The sequence below is a fragment of the Cnephaeus nilssonii genome, assembly GCF_951640355.1.
Source record: "Cnephaeus nilssonii genome assembly, chromosome: 7".
Lineage (NCBI taxonomy): Eukaryota > Metazoa > Chordata > Mammalia > Chiroptera > Vespertilionidae > Cnephaeus > Cnephaeus nilssonii.
In genome coordinates, this window is record NC_137078.1 from 4,730,879 (window position 1) to 4,751,585 (window position 20,707).

The following is a 20,707-nucleotide window of genomic DNA, read 5'->3' on the forward strand; positions in this document are numbered from 1 at the left end:
CATGTAAATTTACCGATATGCTACTTCAGGACAAGCAGTGTTATTCTGTTTCAAATTTGAGTGTGTCAGAGTCCCAAAGGATCCTAGAGACAAAGATTCTAGACATGAGGAAACTAGGGCCCAGCGGGCTGTTCATTATGCCCAAGTTGTCTTTACTAGCTCACAATAGAACTGGGATAAGAATCTGTTTTTATGGTGTTTTGTACTGTCCCTGGCTAGGAATTGACACTATTTTTGTAATGAAGGAGAGCAAAAGAAAGATTTAATGTTGTAAAAGGGCTCTAGTTCTCCAGATCAGTGCCATCCCATAGAAATAAATATGGCCTATGTGTGTAATATAAAAATTTCCAGTAGCTATATTAAAAAGAAAAAGAAACAGGTGAAAAAGAGAAAAGATTAAATTAATTTTAATAATTATTCAGTTTAACCCATTATATCCAAAGTAACATTTAGAATTCTAATCAGTATAACAAAATGAAGTATATTTTGTTCTTTTTGTTTTTGTTGTTGCCAAGTCTATATTTTAAACTTAGATGTGTATTTTAAACTTGTAGCACATCTCGGTTTGGCCACATTTTAATTGCTTAATGGCCACATTGGCTAGGCTGCCATATTGGACAGTACCAGTTGGTACAGAACATGCTTCAGAAGTTGTTTACCATTTATCAGGTCCTTTACCCAGAAATTCTTTTTTTTTTTTTTTTTTTTTTTTGTTGTTAATCCTCACCCTAGAACATTTTTTCCATTGACTTTTAGAGAGTGGAAAGGAGGGAGGGATGGAGGGCAGAGAGAGAGAGAGAGAGAGAGAAAGAAAGAAAGAGACAGACAGACAGACATGTGCCCCAACCTGGATGGAGGACCGAACCTGCAACCCAAGTATATACCCTTGACTGGGAATCAAACCTGTGTCCTTTTGGTCCACGGGCTGACACTCCAACCATTGAGCCACACTGGCCAGGGCCAGAAATTCTTATAAACCAGAGCAGATTGTATGAAGAATTTCTTTTCTCTCCATTTTTTAATCTTTGCCTGTTTTTGTTGTCCTTGTTGGTTTTTCAGCTATAGTAATTGTATTAAATTTTTACAGTATTAGTATTACTGACCTATAGGATAACAGTTTTTATTTAATTTTATCTATTACCATGTTTGAAAACATTCAAAACTGGATGTAACTAATCACCTGCCATCTTGGCAATTGTTAACTTTCCTTGTGGGAACTAAGTTTTATATTTACACTTAGTTTTTACTTGTGATTGCTTTAATTTTTTTCAGTTGCTGAAAATGCATGTGTATTTTGCTTAACTATTGTCTAGTATGTCAAATATGGTTATGGCAGCACTTTTTAAGTTATAGCCATTAATAGTAACTTTTTTTCAATGATCAGTAAGTAAAAGCAGGATTTTATTTTTTTAATCCTCACCTGAGGATATGTTTTTATTGATTTTAGAGAGAGAGAAAGGGCGAGGGAGAGAGAAACATCAATTGGTTGCCTCCTGTTTGTACCCCAACGGGGGATTGAACCTGCTACCTGGGTATATTCCCTGACGGAATTGAACCCATGATCTCTTGGTACATGGGACAATGCTCCAACCAATTGAGCCACACTAGCCAAGGTGATTTTTTTATTTTTTAAACAGGTTTTGTGTTCACTAAGGGTTTTTGATAGAACATTAAATTTTATATTCTTGTCTACTACTAATTCTAAATTATTTTAGAGTTCTGTCCACATCAAAGTATATGTGCTTTTACTAGTATGCTATTTTAACCTACAGATAAGTTCCATGGTTTTTATTTGCAGTTAGAATATTGATGTTAATACTGATTTAACACCTTGGCTTTATCAATTTTTTTTGACTTGTGTTGTAGCAAAAGAGAAGATAAAACCTGAAGACCCTCCCTCAGATGAGGATGTTCTCATTGTATACGAGCTAACCCCAAGTCCGGAGCACAAAGCTCTTGCAAGCAAACTTAAACTTCCTCCAACTTTCTTCTGCTATAAGAATAGACCAGATTATGTTAGCGAAGAAGAAGAGGATGGTAAATCTTTTATTTTATGAAAGCATTCTTTTTATTCTAATCTTAGTAATTGGGAAGTGTGGTTAAATTATATTAAGTCTGTTCTTACAACCCTCACTGCTGTCCTTGCAGATAGATAGATGTTTATCCTAAATGTATGTGTAAATAGCCAGTGGATGTAATGATGGCAATAACTGCATTCATTTATTAAGTAAGCATTTTTTGGATGGCTACCATGAACAGGGCAGGCATTTTGAGGCATTTGAAAACAATCATAATTTCCTTAGAGTCTTAGAGGCAGACGGGTTTGATTATGGAAAACTTTGTGTGCCATATCAGAGTTTTTTAAAGCCGGGGACTACAGAAAAGTTTCAGTAGAACCACTTGGATAGTGGTATAAAAGATTGGGCTGTGGGACATGGAGATAGGTACATGAGCTAAGATGATAATAGAGCAGCTCATAGAGGCGAGCTTTCAGTGAGATTTCTAACAGAAGGTGCATTAGGGATATAGAATTGTCAAATTGATTGCTATTTGGATGTGGGGAGTAAGGAAAAGTCTGATGTTGGAGATAATTTCTAGATTTCTGGCTAGGAAAACACACTAGAAATTCTTTTATTTAATAAAATCAATTATACTTTAAGATGAAGATTTTGAAACAGCTGTCAAGAAACTTAATGGAAAACTATATCTGGATGACTCAGAAAAATATAAACCATTAGAAAAAAGTCTAACAGGTATGTAAAGTTAAAATTACTAATTGTTTTTTTAAAAAACTTGTATTTGAAAGGAACCTCCCAATTTGATTATTTTTATAATTACCAACTTTATTATGCCTGTGGTGATTTAAGATATTTTAAAACAATATGAAGTGAAAAATACTGTTCTGGTAGTTTTTGTTTTCCATTAGCACTTAGGTCTTGTTACCTGGGTCTGTAATGTGTAAATTTTGAGGGCCATTGTTGTAAGAGTGTTGCACTTCATCTACTTTTATCTTTAACTTTCTTTTGCGTGTGTTGTATGGAATTTTCAGAAAATGAGAAAGAATGCATTATTGTTTGGGAAAAGAAACCAACAGTTGAAGAGAAGGCAAAAGCAGATACATTAAAACTTCCACCTACATTTTTTTGTGGAGTCAGCAGTGATACCGATGAGGACAATGGAAATGGGGAAGACTTTCAATCAGAGCTTCAAAAAGTTCAGGAAGCCCAAGTAAGAACACTCACATTGTTTTTTTCTGATCCAATTGGCTTTGTTGATGCAATAAGCTAGAATGTTCTACCAAGTTCTAATAATGTGTTTTGGCTAGCAAATGTATTAGGCATCTATTAATCAGCTATATCTAGGGAAGGAGGACTTTTCATAGACAAATAAAAAGTTCACCCCTCTGTGTATGTTGGGTTTTGGGGAATGGGGTAGCATAGACTATGCAGATATTTCTAAGAATGCCTACCACAATACCAACAACAGTATTAAGTGGTTCATTTTTCATGTAAGTTAGTTTATTCTATGGTGGCCAGAGTGGATAGGAAATAACAGCATTTGACACCTAGTTCCCTTGGCTTATTTTGTACCCTGCTTTGTCGATAATTTCATTATTTGATTACTTTCTTAGCTCAAATGTAGTGATAATTTGAATAGCTATCAACACCTTGGTGTTTTAATTTATATTCATGGAAATTGGAAGACAAGATTCCTATCTAGTAGTTTTTTACAATCTAATATTGATATGTATTTAGCATGATTCCTTGTCCCCTCAGTTAATACTATTTTATTGTTGGAAAGGTAAATTAAAATAAAGTCCTGCAATTAGTTATGAATGCAGTGGTTCAATTAAAGGATCTGTAGCTACAGAGAGATGTGGTCCAATACATGGTCTGTGTCTTTAAGAAATTTATTGCCCTTTATAGTCTGTGACTGAGGCATCTAGCTGGCCACTTTTCCCAGTTGTCCACCTAGGATGTACCAGCTATTCAGTAGGTTTTAATTTATCAGAACAATGACCACCAGCTAATATAATGACATCCCTTTCTCATTTTTGACTAATAGACTTATTTGTGGAAGTTCTTTTGGTAGTTTTTACATCAGTAGCCTCTATGCTAAATAAATCTACAGGTTTATTTATTTATTTATTCATTTAATTTATTGGTTGGTTGGTTGATCCTCACCCGAGGATATTTTTTCCATTGATTTTTAGAGAGAGTGAAAGGGAGGGGGAGAGATGGATAGAGAAAAATCGATGTGAGAGAGACATATTGATTGGTTGCCTCCCACATGCGTCCCAACTGGCCCCGGGGATCAAGCCTGCAATTAAGGTATGTGCCCTTGATGGGAATCAAACCCACAACCCTTCAGTTTGAGGACCGGCTCTCTAACCACTGAGCAAATCTGGGCTAAATCTAAAGAGTTTTAAAATCATCAACATTTTCCCTGAATTCCCTGGAAATATAAAATATGTAATTTCTTTATCTTCTCTAATTGCTGGCTGTTAGAGGGTTTATCATGCAGTTATTCAGCAAATACAGTATTATATTAACACAAATTTGGATTTTGCATATTAAAGCAATGCAATTTATTGATTTTTAAAGAGAGGACGGGAAGGAGAGGGAGAGAAAGAACAAGAGAGAGAGAGAGAGAGAAAGAAAGAACCATCAATTGGATTGATGAATTGGCTGTCTCCTGTATGTGCCCCAACTGGGGATCAAACCCGCCACCCTTTGGTGTATGGGACAGTGCTCCAACCAAGTGAGCCACACCAGCTAGGGCAAAACAATGCAACTTAAATGTGCATCATTCTGATGTGCAAAACTTAAAAAATAAAACTGGAAAATAATTTTAAATGTTGATGTGCAGACTGAATTGTACATTATTTATTCTTTTCCCACCTTGTGGTGCCAAAGCTTGTTACACAAGGATTTGGTATCTTTTGTCAGTTTTTTGTGAACCATGCTGTCTATAGCTGTAGAAATATTTTATTTGAGGTGATTATTGTATTATTTCAAAACATTTTATAACTTAAAATCTTATAAAATATTTTGTAACATCATAATGTTCATTAAGTAGCAACTAGGGGCTCTCCCAAAATGCCTTTATTACAGAAGTTAAATGTAATAAGTTACTGTAAAGATTGAAAAAAAAAGCTATAATAAATTATAATTTTGCAGGAGAGGACCTTTTGATACACAGATGTAAGAGAGAACTAAAAATGATTAAAGTCAAAACATGTTATAATGGGTGTAGATTTCCATCCTTTTAGAATACATTATTCCTACTTCACACTCAGCATAAATGATTGGATTATGAAAGGTCTGCAGATATGCATCCTCGCATAAAATGCCTATGTACGGTATTTATAAGAGTTTACTATGAGCTAGCACTGTGCTGAGGACTTGGGGATACAGTTTTGAACAAAACAAATAATTTGCTTTGTCTAACAGCAGATTTTCATTCAGGGAGTGTGTTAGAAGCTGAATTAAAGCACACCCCTCCCCCAAATAATCTTACCTATGTTTATAGTGATGCAATTCAGATACAATTTTGAAGTGTACAACTCAGTGGTTCTTAGCACATTCGCATAGTTTTGCAACCATAACCAAAATAATTTTAGACATTTTCATCATCACAAAAAGAAATCTTGTAACCTCTGGTAGTCATTACCCTTTCTTATTTCCACTCAACTCCTGTAGCTCTAGTTAACCACGGTTGTACTTTATGTCACTGTAGATTTGCCTATGCTGGAGATTCCATATGGATAGGTCATAATATGTTGTCGTTTGTATATGGCTTTTTTTACTTATTTGTCTCTAGGGGTATTCACATTCAATGTATCGTATTTTCCGGCGTATAAGACGACTGGGCTTATAGAAGATTTTCCTGGGTTAAGAAGTCGTCTTATATGCCGGAAAATACGGTATTTCATTTTTTTCTATGGTTGAATCATATCCCATTATATGGAAAATACCACATTTTAGTTATCTGTTCATATGTTGTGACTGTCTGGTTTGTTTCCACTTTTTGGCTATCCTATCTAATAAAAGGGTAATATGCAATTAACCATCACTCTGTCACAAAGACGATGGCGCCCATAGCCACAAGATGGCGGTGCCCAGTCTTCTCAGCCCCACCGGAGCCCCCCAGTCCCGGGGGGGGCGGCCGCTGAGCGTGGGCAGCATGAGCGGCCTGGCGGAATGCTTGCTTCATCGTCGCCCCAGCGACGAGGCAAGCGTTCTGCGCCTGGCCGCGGATGGGCCTCTGGGCCACGGAGAGCCTCTGGAGCGGGCAGGCCTCGCAGAGAGCTACTGGCGCGTGATTCGTGCGCAGGGCTACTAGTTACAAATAATACTAGAGGCCTGGTGCACAAAATTTCGTGCATAGGTGTGGGGGGTTGGTGGTCCCCTCAGTCCAGCCTGCACCCTCTCCAATCCGGGACCCCTCAGGGGATGTGTGACTGCCGGTCTAGACCGGCAGTCGGACATCCCTCTCACAATCCTGGACCGCTGGCTCCTAATCGCTCACCTGCCTGCCTGCATGGTCGCCCCTAACTGCTCCCCGCTGCCAGCCAGGTTGCCCCCAGCTGTCCCCTCCCTGCCGGCCTGGTCGCTCCTAACTGCCCCCCACCCCCGCCTGCCTGGTCACCCCTAACTGGCCCCAACTACCCCCCTCTGCCGGCCTTATTGCCCCCAACTGCCTCCTCCTGCCAACCTGGTCGCCCTCACTGCCCCCCCGTCCCGCTGGCCTAGTTGCCCCTCACTGCCCCCCATGCCAGCCTAATTGCCCCCAACTGCCCCCTCCCCGCTGGCCTGGTCGCCCCCAACTGCCCCCCCTGCCAGCTTGGTAGCCCCCAACTGCCCCCCCCTGCTGGCCTGGTTGCCCCTCAAGGCCCCCCTACCAGCCTGGTCGCCCCACACAGCCTGTTGTCTAGTCGTTTGGTCGTCCCTCACTAACTCCCCTGCCCGCCTGGTCGCCCCACGCAGCCTGCTTGTTCAGGTGTTGGGCGGCCAGGCAGCCACCACCTGAGGCTTGCCTGTGCCTTGGGCCGGCCCTGGGCGGCTGAGGGGCTGAGGGGACTGGGGGATTCCGGAGGCAGGAATGCGGAGCGGCCGGGACCACGTGGGGGTGGGCCTGGCCGTGCCACGCGCCTTGCTGCCCAGCAGCGCCATCTTGTGGCTGTGGATGCTGCCATCTTGGAGGGCGTGGCAGTCAATTAGCATATTCCCTCCTTATTGACTGTGGGTGCCACCATCTTTGTGATGGCGTAACAGTCAATTAGCATATTCCCTCTTTATTAGATAGGATTGCTGTGATATTCTATGGCATTTGACACAAACATAGAATGAATTATTTTTTCCTTGGTGTTTCAGTATATTAAAAAACAATAACCTTTTTCATTTGCATTAATATCTTTATATACTTAAGTAAAATTCACTTTTGTAGCATGTATATGTGTGTATGTGTGTTTTCTGTGGGGTCTTATACATGCTTGACTCTGTAATTCCCACCACAGACAAGATATAGAGCAAATCCTCCCCCACCCATAACCTCTGGCAGTTACTCATCTGTTTTCTGTTTCTGTATTTTTGCCTTTTCCAGATTAACATATAAAAATGGAATCATACGGTGTTTGATACCACTTTTTTCTACTCGGCATAGTGCCCTTCAGATTTGTCCAAGTTATTGTGTTATAGTAATAGATTATTTTTATAACTATGTAGCATTCCATTGTGCGTATGTACCACAGTTTATTCATTAATCCATTGGAGGTTATTTTCATTTTATTTCTCTATTTGTTTTTATATCCTCACCTGAAGATATTTTTCCCATTGATTTTTTTTTTTTTTTTTAAAAGAGAGTGTGGAGGGTAGGGATGAAGAAGAGAGAGAGAGAAAAAAAAATGATGTGAGAGAGACACGTTGATCTGTTTCCTCCTGCACCCATCCTGATCACCCTGGGAATCGAGCCCACAACCAAGGTACCAGGAATCAAACCCTCGACCCTTTAGTTTGAGGGGCCAATGCTCTTAACTACTGAGCAAAACGGACCAGGGCAAACTACAAAAATGTGTAAATAATGAGGGCTGACAATTTGAGCACTTTCGAGATTGCACTGTGCCATTGTGACATTCTTTTGAGTTAATAAGTCAATATATTGTATTAATCATAACCAGTCTTTTTCCTTACGAAGAACTCAAAGAAAAATCCTCTCTATATATTGCCCACCCTCTACATATTGTCCTAAAAATTTTAAATTTCTGTTACTGTATTTTCCCATTAGACTCTTTTAAAAATTATAAAATTCCCATTTGATTCTTTTTTCATACTTTCTGTTTCTTTGCTGAGAACTTCTATTTTTTCATTTGTTTTAAGAGTATTTGTACTTACCTCTTGAAGCTTTGTTATAATAGCTTCTTTAAAAGTCATTCAGACATGAATCATTCAACACATGGATCATTTCATGACATCCCTTACTCCCTGGCCAGAGTGTTGGCTTTTCTTAGGACTTTTTCTTTTCTTTTTTTATTTTAATAATTTAATTGATTTCAGAGAGGAAGGGAGAGAGAGAAACATCAATGATGAGAGAGAATCATTGATAGGCTGCCTCCTGCACCCCTCCTATTGGGGATGGAGCCTGCAACCTGGGCTTGTGTCCCTGACCGGAATTGAACCTGGCACCCTTCAGTCCCCAGGCTGACACTCTATACACTAAGCCAAACCAGCTAGAACTTTTCAGGACATTTTCCATCCATGCAATGGAGAGCTCCAGTTTTTTGTTTTTTTTTTTTTTTTAATCTTCACCCAACAATATGTTTTTATTGATTTTAGATAGAGAGGAAGGATGCAAGAGGGAGAGAGAAACATCAATTTGTTGCCTCTCGTACTCGTCCCCACCAGGGATTGAACCCCTAGCCTAGTTATGTGCCCTGACCAGGAATCGAACTTGCAACCTTTTGGTGTATGGGATGATGCTTCAATCAACTGAGCCACTGCCTAGGGAGACAGCTCTAGTTTTATGGACTGTTCTGGAGGGAGGGGTGAAAAACCCTCACAAGGTTCTTACCACCAGATTATGCTTCAAGGTTTAGATTCTTAATCCTCCTATTTTCATTCACCTTTCACAGGCTTCTTCTAAGTGCTTTATCTGTTTAAATTCAGTTTGGTTGTAGGTATTGGGTGGGATAGGATGGAGCGTGGAATGGGAGAGATAAGGTGAAGTGTGCTACTCCATTTTGTTTAGGAACCCCCCCCCCCCCACCCCCCCGTCCTTGATTTCTTTTAAAATAGGGTATAAGATCCATTTTGTCAGTTTCTTATTACTTCTTCTTTGCAGAAATCCCACAATGAGGAAATAACAACTAGCACAGTTGACAGTGTGTGTACAGGTGGGACTAAAGTGACTGTACCATTTTTATGCAAATCTGAAGAACCTGATTTTATAACCAAATCTATTTGCTCATCATCTATTTTTTCTGGAACTGTGGACAAACCTGTAGATTTGTCTACTAGAAAGGAAAGTGATGAAGATTCCACAAGCCAAGGTAAAATTTGATATATGTTTACAAAAACCTTCTAGGCATACATTATGTAATGTACATCAGTATGTTTGAAAAGATATCGATCCTAGAAACTCCTTTTCTTAAAACAAATTTTGTAATATATAAATGGGCATAAGATACTTGTAATAATTAGAAATTACTGCCTTTTTTTGTTAGAGTTCAGAATAAATGACACTACCTGAGAATAAATGACAATAGTTTGCTTACATGGAAATTTTCTTTGTGATAGTATTTTTATTTGTAGTTCCCCCTTATTCACAGGGGATATATTTCAAGACACCCAGTGGATGCATGAAACTGCAAATAGTACTGAACCCCATATACTTCTTCCCCCCCCCCCCCCCCCCCACATATACAGTCGTCTCTGGGTATCTGTGGGGGAACGGTTCCAGAATCCCCTGCTATTCCCTACAGATACCAAAATCTATGGATAATCAATTCCCCTATGTAAAATGTAATGTTTCCATACAAACTACACACATCCTCTTGCATACTTTAAATCTTCTCTAGATTACTCATAATACCTAATACAGTGTACATAGTTTGTAAATAGTTGTTGCTGTATTGTTTAGCAGGGGTTGGGAACCTTTTTTCTGCTAAGAGCCATTTGGATATTTATAACATCACTAGAGGCCTGGTGCATGAAACTCATGCATGGTGGGGGTGGTCCCTCAGCCTGGCCTGCACCCTTTCCAATCCAGGACTCCTTGGGGGATGTCCGACTGCTGGACATCCCTCCCTCTCACAATCCGGAACTGCTAGCTCCTAACTGACCACCTGACTGCCTGCCTGATCATCCCTAACCACTCTTCCTGCCTGCCGGATGCCCCTAACTGCTCCCCTGCCTGCCTGATTGCCCCTAACCGCCTCTGCCTGCCAGCCTGATCGCCCCTAACCACCCTCCCCTGCTGGGCTGGTCGCCCCTAACTGCCCTTCCCTGCCGGCCTGGTCGCCCCTAACCGCCTCTGCCTCAGCCCTCGCCACCATGACTTTGTCTGGAGGGATGTCCAGTCTAATTAGCATATTACTCTTTTATTAGTATAGATTATAGAGCCATAAAAAATTATCTTAAAATTAGCCTGCTATATTTGGTCAAACATTTAATTAACTCATCCCTAATACCTTAGCAGGGCCAGACCAAATTATTTCATGGGCCGATGTTCCACACCCCTGTTTTAGGGGATAATGGCAAGGAAAAAAGTATACATGTTCAATACAGAGGGAATCATAGTAGGCCTAAGTACATAGTATATCAACAACGTAACGTTTTTGTTGTTGAATATTTTTGACCTGCAGTTGGTTGAATTCATGGATGATGCAGAACCTGCGGACTGACATATTGACCTATAATAAAATTCAATTTATAAATTAGTTACAGTAAGAGATTAAAACAATAACTAATAGTAAAAGAGAACAATTATAACAATATACTGTAATAAAAGTTATGTTAATGTGATCTCTCTTTCCCTATCTCTGATAACCAAGACAGCTACTAAGTGATGGGCACTTTATGTAGCCTGGCTGACTCATGTCCCATGTGAGATGGAATGGGATGGTGTGAAGTTATATCACGCTATTCAGAACAGCACACAATTTTAAATTTGAATTGTTTATTTCTGAAATTTTCCATTTAATATTTTTGGACCATGGTAGACCATGGGTAGCTGAAACCATATAAAGCAAAATTACATATATGGGGGAGCTGCTGTATTGTTTGAATTATATTTTCACTCAAGTTTATTAAAATTGTTTTAAGTATATATGAAGTAATTGTAGAAATATTATAGTAGGGGTGTTAAATATTTATGCTACTACAGTTGACCCAAGAACATGTGCTTGAACTGCATGGGTCCACTTACATGTGGGTTTTTTTTAATACTGTAAGTGTATTTCCCTTATGATTTTCTTAATAACATCTTTTCTCTAGCGTACTTTATTGTAAGAATACAGTATATAATACATACAACATACAAATATGTATTCATCAACTTTGGGGCAACAGTAGACAATTAGTAGTTAAGTTTTTGGGGAGTTCGTTGTTATATGTGGATTTTTGACTATTGGGAGGTTGGTGCCTCTAATTTCACAAATGGTTCAAGAGTCAACTGTACTTAAATGTCTTCCTTTTTCTCTACCCACTTCTTTAAATTAAGTGTTTGTTTATAGTAATTAATATCTAATATGCTTTTCCCTGTTTTTCATTCCAGTTGACATTAGAAGGTGGGAAATCTTGTAACATCGTATTGCTTTATATGTGTACATTCTCTTTGTTACTTAAATTTTTCTTTTTAAAAATTTTTTATTTATTTATTTTTAATTCTCCCCGAGAATATTTTTCCATTGATTTTTTAGAGAGAGTGGAAGAGAGAGGGAAAGACAGAGAGAAATATTGATGTGAAAGAAACACATCAGTTGGTTGCCTCATGCACATGTCCCAATCAGGGCCCAGGCTAGGGAGGAGCCTGCAACCAAGTAATGTGCCCTTGACCGGAATCAAACCTGGGATCCTTTGGTCTACAAGCTGATGCTGTATCCACTAAGCCAAACTGGCTAGGGCACCCTAATTTTTTCAAAACACCCTAATTTTTTCAAAAGTAGTCCTGAATAAGGCACAAATATGGCACTTTGGAGTCTTAATATGGTATAAGAGGATGGTAGCTTCAGACCTAATATCCCACTTTTAGATGTGGAAAGTAAGGTGCATAGGACTTCAAGAGATCCTGCAGCTGCACTTTGACAGAATTAAGACAAGACCCCAAAATTCCTGATGACCAAATATTTTTTAAAAATCGGGTTTTATGATCTTGTTATTTATAATAGAGAACACAGAAATTCTTTATGAAGATATTTCCTAAAATCTTGCCTTTGAATGGATGTTTTAGGTTATAGAAGACAGTAGAAAGCAAAAACTGTATACTTCTATATCTGGCTTGTATAGATAAACATCTCATTTAAAAAAATTATGTTTGGGCCCTGGCTGGTGTGGCTCACTTGGTTGAGCATCATCCAGTGCATCAAGAGGTCAACAGCTCAATGCCCAGTGGAGGACCTGCAGGAAGCAGCTGATCGGTGTTTCTCTTTCTCCCTCGCCCTTCCTCTCTCTCTAAAATTAATAAAAACATATTAAAAATTATATTTGGCATGCTTTTGGTATAGTGGTATTGAAAATAATACCTGTACCTTTAGAAATACTGAAGAAGCTCAGAATTGGCTGAGTCTTGTAATTTTTTTTCAGAGAAATAACCAGAAGATAAATGCTTCATATCCAACCCCAAGCCCCTGAGTACTAAAGAAGGTTCTACCCCCATTGTCATTGGGTCCTTAATAAAACTTTGATGTTTAATGTTTGTTAAATGAAATATTAAATGCTTTTTCCTTTTGCCAGTGGAAAGCAAAACGATTTCATTTGGATTTGGAAGCAACACAGGACTGTCATTTGCAGACTTGGCTTCCAGTAATTCTGGGGATTTTGCTTTTGGTTCCAAAGGTAAGATCAGACAGAGCGATTTTAATGATCAAGTTACAGAATTTAAACACAACTGAAAGAACTAGTCCTTTGCATAGTGATGTAACTAACTTGGATATTTCTTCCCCTTCCCTATCCTGTAGTTCATTTAGATTTTTTAATATAAGGAAAGGCTTCTATATTTTACTGTTATTTATTTTAAAAATCTTTATTGTTGAAAGTATTATGTATGTCCCCTTTTTTCTCCCATTGACGCCTCTACCAGCCCTGACCCATGCCCAGGTCTTCACCACCCTATTGTCTGTGTCAATGGATTATGCATATATGCATACAAGTTCTTTGGTTGATCACTTCCCACTCACCCACCCTCTCCTGCCTTCCCTCTGAGATTCCGCAGTCTTTTCTATGATTCGATGTCTCTGGATCTGTTTTGTTCATTAGATTCCATGTATGAATGAGATCATGTGATACTTGTCTTTCTCTGCTGACTTATTTCACTTAGCATAATACTCGCCAGGTCCCTCCATGCAGTTGCAAAGGGTAAGAGATCCCTCTTTTTTATGGCCGCATAGTATTCCATGGTATGAAAGTTGTATACCACAACTTTTTTATCCACTCATCTACTGATGGGCACTTGGGCTGTTTCCAGATCTTAGCTATTGCAAATTGTGCTGCTGTGAACATAGGGGTGCATATATTCTGTCTGATTGGTGTTTCAGATTTCTTAGTATCTATTTATAGAAGTGGGATCACTGGGTCAAATGGCAGTGATTTTAATTTTTTAAACTCCATAATGGCTGTATCAGTCTGCATTCCCACCAGTACCGTACAAGGGTTTCCTTTTCTCCACATCCTCGTTAGTACTTGTCATTTGTTGATTTGTCGAGGGTTCCCTTTTCTCCACATCCTCGTCAGCATTGGTCATTTGTTGATTTGTTGATGGTAGCCATTCTGACAGGTGTGAGGTGATAACTCATTGTTGTTTTAATTTGTGTTTTTCTGATAATCAGTAACTTTGAGCATTTTTTCACATGTCTCTTGGCCATTTGTATGTCTGCTTTGGAGAAATGGCTATTTAGGGCCTTTGCCCATTTTTTAATTGGATTGTTTGTCTTCCTTTTGTTAAGTTGTATGAGTTCCTTATATATTTTGGATATTAACCCTTTATTAGATGTATCATTGCCAAATATGTTCTCCCGTACAGTGGGCTCTCTTTTTGTTTTGTTGATGGTTTCTTTTGCTGTGCAGCTTTCTGTTTTCATGTAGTGCCATTTGTTTATTTTCTCCTTATTTTCCTTTGCCCTAGGAGATGTATCGGTAAACATATTGCTACAAGAGATGTATGAGATTTTGCTGCCTATGGTTTCTAAGATTTTTATGATTTCACAACTTACATTTAACTCATACATTTTGAGTTTATTCTTTTGTTGAGGGTCTAATTTCACTTTTTGCATGGACTTGTCCAATTTTCCCAACACCATTTATTGAAGAGACTGTCTTGATTCCATTGTATGTTCTTGCCTCCTTTGTCAAATATTAATTGAGCATAATGGCTTGGGTTGATTGCTGGGGTTTCTGTTCTCTTCTTGTGCTAGTACCAGGCTGTTTTGATTATGTTGGGTTTGTAGTATAACTTGATATCTGGTATTATGATTCCTCCAATTTCTTCTTCTTTCTCAAGATTGCTGCAGCTATTCGGGGTCTTTTTTGGTTCCATATAAATTTTTGGAGTATTTGTTCTAGATCTGTGAAATATGCTGTTGGTATTTTAATAGGGTTTGCCTTGAATCTCTGACTTGCCTTGGGTAGTATGGATGTTTTAATGACGTTAATTCTACCAACCCATGAACACGGTATATTCTTTCATTTGCTTATATTTTCCTCTATCTCTTTTTAAATGTCCTGTACTCTTCCAGGTACAAGTCCTTTACCTCTTTGGTTAAGTTTATTCCTCAGTATCTTAATTTTTAAAAAAATCATAAATGGGATTATTTAGTTTCTCTTTCTGAGAATTCATTATTGTTGTAGTAAAAAAGCCTTCGGTTTTTGGGTGTTGATTTTGTATCCTGCTTCATTGCCAAATTCATTTATTAAATTGAGTAGTTTTTTGGTGGAGTCTTTAGAGTTTTCTAAGTACAATATTATGTCATCTGTGAATAATGAGAGTTTTACTTCTTTCTTTCCCATTTGGATGCCTTTTATTTCTTCTTCTTGTTTGATAGCTGTGGGGTAGGACTTCGAGTACTATGTTGAATAAGAGTGGTGAAAATGGGCATCCCTATCTTGTTCCTCTTCTTAGAAACTATTGAGTACGATATTGCCTGTAGGGTTGTCATTTATGGTCTTTGTTATCTTGAGATATGCTCCCTTTATTCCCACTTTGCTGAGAGTTTTTATCAAAAATGGGTGTTGGGTTTTGTTGAGTGCTTTTTCTGCACTTATTGATATCATCATGTGGTTCTTTGAGTTTGTTTATGTGAGGTGTATCATGTTTATGGATTTGTGAATATTGTACCAGCTTTGCATCCCTGGAATAAATCCCACTTGGTCATGGTGTATGATATTTTTAATATATCACTGGATACGATCTGCAAATATTTTTTTTAAATATATTTTTATTGATTTCTGAGAGGAAGGGAGAGAAAGAAACATCAATGATGAGAGAGAATCATTGATCGGCTGCCTCCCGCACACCCCACACTGGGGATCGAGCCTGCCACCCAGACATGTGCCCTGACTGGGAATCGAACTGTGACCTCCTGGTTCATGGGTCAATGCTCAGCCATTGTGCTATGCTGGCTGGGCTTGCTAATATTTTGTTAACGGGTTTTAGCATTAGTGTTCATCAGGGATATTGTCCTGTAATTTTCTTTCTTTGTAGTGACTTTATCCGGTTTTGGAATTAGGTTAATGCTGGCCTCATAAAAAGAGGTTGGAAGTGTTCCTTCCTCTTGGATTTTTTTTGCATAGTTTGAGGAGTATCGGTGTTCTTCTTTGAATGTTTGGTAAAATTCCCTGTGAAGCCATCCGGATCCGGGCTTTTGTTTACTGCTTCTATTTCCTCAGTTTTTACTGGATTATTCAGGTTTTCTGATTCCTTCTGATCCAGTTTTGGGAGATTTTATTTTTCTAGGAATTTGTCCATTTCATCCACATTTTCCAGTTTTTTGGCATAGTACCATATTTTTCCGTGTATAAGACACTATTTTTTTCTAAAATCGTTAGACCGAAAATCGAGGGGCGTCTTATATAGGGAAGTCAGCCAAGGAGGTAGCCACACAGGTGTGTAGCTGCCCATACCTTTTCAAACAGGCCTTCCTCCAATCACGAGCCTTATTGTTACTGATGTCAGCTGATGTCATAATTGGAGATGGAGGTAGAGAGTGGGCAGATGCAACTGGGACCGGAGCGTTCTGAGCCCATAAAGAGGTAAAAAAAAAAAAAAAAAAAAAAAAAAAAAAGATAAATACTGGTAAGCGATTGTCTTACTCTGCAAAGTTGAAACAATGTAGTCAGCTATGCAAAAGAGCATGGAAACAGAGCCGCAGAGAAACAGTTTGGACCTCCTCCCACTGAGTGTATGATCAGACAGTGGAGAAAACAGGAAGAACAACTCTTTAAGATGCCAAAAAAGAAGAAAGCCTTAAGAGGAAAACCAGCAAAATGTTTAAAATATTGATTTCTTTATTTTGGGTTGGAAAAGGAGGGATGTCTTATACATGGAAAAATACAGTGTTTTCTTACAATCCTTTGTATTTCTGTGGTGTCAGTTGTTACTTCGACACTTTCATTTCTGACTTTATTTATTTGGGTCCTCTCTCTGTTTCTTGCTGAGTCTGGCTAATAGTTGATCAATCTTGTTTATCTTTTCAAATTATTATTATTATTATTATTATTTTAGTCTCTATGTCATTTATTTCTTCTCTAATCATTATTATTTACTTCCTGCTATACTCTGGGCTTTTTCTTATTCTTCTCTTTCTAATTCTAGTTGTAGGGTTAAATAGTTAATTATTAATTTTTCTTTTCTTTCTTTCTTTCTTTTTTTTTTTATGTAGTCCTGTAGTGCTATAAACTTCCCTCTCAGGACTGCTTTTGTTGTGTCCCAGAGATTTGAGGTTGTTTGTGTGTTCATTTTCGTTTTTTCACAGGAAGTTTTGGATTTCTTTCTTGATCTCGTTGGTAACCCATTCATTGTGTAATAACATGCTATTTTGCCTCCATGTGTTTGAATGTTTTTGGGAGTTTTTACTGTAGTTGATTTCTAATTTCTCATTTCTTTGTGATCTGAGAAGATGCTTGATACAATTTCAATCTTGCAGAGATTTGTTTTCTGTCCTAACAATGTAGTCTATCTTTGGGAATGACCCATATACACTTGAGATGAATGGGTATTCTGCAGCTTTGGGGTGAAATGTTCTATAAATGTCAGGCAGAAAGATGTTCTCTGCAGCATGAGGGAATGATTTAGCACAAGAATCCAGGTTGTCTGCCTTCCGAGCTCTAACCCCAGAGGCCCCAACCCTGGCTTCTGCTCACACAGCTCCAGTCCACTCTTCCCTTCTCTCTGCCAGAGCCCAAGGTGAGTGGTTGCACATGAAATTTTGTGCATTGATGTTTTAAAACAGTGCCTGTATTTCCAGTCATCTCTCCCTGGCAGACAGCATCCCTGCTGGTTTTCACAGCCAGATGTTATTTGGGCACCTTTCTCAGTTTTGGTGCTCTCTGCTGGGAGGCCCAGCTTATGGATTAGACCCTGGGACTTCAGCGGCTGTCTTTGGGAGCCTCGCCCGCCCTTTTGCATTTCCACCCTTCCTACCAGTTGCTTTGTGGTCCTCCTCTTTCCATCTTCGGTTATCAGGGTTCTCTCCAGCTAGTCTTCAGTTGATTATCCAGGATGGTTTTTTTGTAATTTAATTGTAATTCCAGTTTGGTCCTGGGAGCATGTCTGTGTAGCATCTACTTGCTCCGCCGCCATTTTTAATTTTCTTTATTATTTTTAACATTTATTACTATAATGGTAAAATTTTCTCTTAATTCTATATAAACTATGCTGAAGCATCTTTCCAGTTGGAATAACCTTAATTTTGGTACATTGTTCTTTTAGTTGTATTTTTTGATTGATTTGTTAATATTTCAAGATTTTGTACATCTGTATTTTTTAAGATGATTTTGTAGTTTTCTATTTTGTAGTCCTGGATTAGATTTTAATTGAAGGGCTGTGCTAATTTATTGTCCTAAATTTATAATTGGTGAGCTTTCCCATCTTTGCCATTGTTTTTTCTATTTTGTCCATTTTTGTATCTTTTGTGGAAAATAAGCCATTTATTTTATGGTTTCATGTTTTTGGCATATTATGTTTTCTCATTCTTTTTTTAAAATATCTTTTGGTTTCAGAGAGGAAGGGAGAGGGAGAGAGAGATAGAAACATCAATGATGAGAGAGAATCATTGATTGGCTGCCTCCTGCACACCCCCTACTGGGGATTGAGCCTGGGCATGTGCCCTGACTGGGAATTGAACCTCCTGTTTCATTGGTCGATGCTCAACCACTGAGCCATGCCAACCGGACTGTTTTGTCATTCTTATAATGTCTTTCATATATCTTATAGCACCACTTAAATTGTACAAAATGTTTGATTTGTGGAATAAAATTTATTGAAGATACATACTTACATTATTAATCTAAATCAGAAATAGTGTTCTTCCCTATCACATATTTATACTTGTTTCACATCTTCTGGCACAATAAGTCTACACATATATAGTGGGTACAGTTATCCAGAAAAAACATTGCTAAATAAAAATTGATGTGTTATGTTGCTTATCCTCTATAATAAAAGAGTAGTATGCATATTAACCTTTTGCACTCTGATGTCGAGTGTGACTCGACACAGTTAGCATTAGAATAAAGGAATCGAGAAAAAAGCAAGCGAGTGCAAAGGGTTAACCGTCACTCTGCTACATAAGCCACACCCACCAGCCAAGCCACACCCACCAGCCAATCAGGGCAAGTATGCAAATTAACCCCAACCAAGATGGCTACCAGAAGGGAGGCTTGGGTTTCCCCGGCAACAGAGAAGCCAAGCTTTCCACACACACTGGCAGGCACAGGCCTCCACTCAAGGATACAAAGTTTCAATTGTAGAAGGTAAATAAATTCCAGATACCAGGGCCTCTGCTTGGGTCACCAGGGGTGTGGCTGGCCTGCAAACCACCACAGGCCCCTCGCCCAGGCCTCTCCACACCCCAAGGGAACCCCACCCTGATCCAGGACACCCTTCAGGGCAAACCAGCTAGGTCCCCACCCGTGCACCAGGCCTCTATCCTGTCTAATAAAAGAGTAATATGCAGATTGACCATCACTCCAACACATAAGATCAAGATAGCTGCCCCTATGTGGTCTAAGATCCTGCCCCCATGTGGACACAAGATGGCCAGCAGGGGAGGGCAGTTGGGAGGGACCAGGCCTGCAAGGGAAGGCAGTTGAGAGGGACCAGGCCTGCAGGGGAGGGCAGTTGGAGGTGATCAACCCTGCAGAGGAGGGCAGTTAGGGGTGACCAGGCCGGCAGAGGAGGGAAGTTGGGGGCAAACAGGCTGGCAGGGGAGCAGTTAGACATCAATCAGGCTGGCATGGGAGTGGTTAGGGGGTGATCAGGCTGGCAGGCAGAAGCGATTAGGGGAAATCAGGAAGGCAGGCAGGTGAGCAGTTGGGAGCCAGCAGTCCTGGATTGTCAGAGGGATGTCTGGTGGGATCGGGCCTAAACGGGCAGTCGGACATCACTCAAGGGGTCCCAGATTGGAGAGGGTGCAAGCTGGGCTGAGGGACACCCCGTCCCCGTGCACGAATTTCGTGCACCGGGCCTCTAGTCTATTACAATAAAAGCTTAATATGCTAATTAGACCGGATGACCTTCTGGACGAAGCCAGGGCTGCGAGGGAAGCCCGCGTCCTTGGTGCTGGCCGGTGACCAGAGGGAAGCCCGGGTCCCGGGTGCCAGAGGGAAGTGTTGCTGGCAGCCAGGGGAAGGAAGACCTACTCTTGCATGAATTTTGTGCATCGGCCTCTAGTTACATATAATACCCTAGCATATCAATATTGTATGAAGTATGAAATAAGCAAGAGTCAAATCTCATCATGGAGGCATGCCTTAAGCTTCACCCTACTGACATTCACTCCTCACCACCACTTGTCATTTTTCAGTGAGATCATTCACCAACATCTTGTGTTTTTTTTTTTATCCTCACCTGAGGATATTTTTCCCATTGATTTTTTTTTTTTTTTTTAAGAAAATGGAAGGGAAGGTGAGAGAGAGTGAAAGAAACATCCATGTGAAAGAGACATATTGGTTGGTTGCCTCCTACATGCAGAATGGGGCCAGGGATGGAGTCTGCAACTGAGGTATGTGCCCTTGACTGGAATCGAACCCGTGATCATTTAGTTTCTGGGTCCACACTCCAAACACTGAGCAACACCAGCCAAGGCCACCAACCTTTTTTAAAAACTACATTTTTTACATTATTTTGGTCTTAGATCTAACAAGTTTTTGCTTATTTTTGTTTTCAGAGAGAAGTAGTCTTTGATTTTACCAATTTTTTGTGTGTTTTTTTTTCTTTATTGATTAAGGTATTACTTATGTGTCCTTTTCTCCCCCCATTGCCCCCCCCACCTCCCACC

General features: G+C 39.4%; 1 protein-coding gene across 3 annotated transcripts in view; it reads left to right on the forward strand.

Annotated features, from left to right (window-relative positions):
- The window catches only part of LOC307103119 (E3 SUMO-protein ligase RanBP2), a 90,756-nt gene that overhangs the window by 63,224 nt on the left and 6,825 nt on the right, over positions 1-20,707 (forward strand). For all 3 annotated transcript variants that reach the window (XM_079777080.1, XM_079777079.1, XM_079777081.1), the window contains 5 exons: positions 1,867-2,037; positions 2,661-2,753; positions 3,050-3,228; positions 9,340-9,547; positions 12,951-13,052. In XM_079777080.1, the coding sequence (XP_079633206.1) occupies positions 1,867-2,037; positions 2,661-2,753; positions 3,050-3,228; positions 9,340-9,547; positions 12,951-13,052 (753 nt within the window). The remainder of the gene's footprint in view (positions 1-1,866; positions 2,038-2,660; positions 2,754-3,049; positions 3,229-9,339; positions 9,548-12,950; positions 13,053-20,707) is intronic.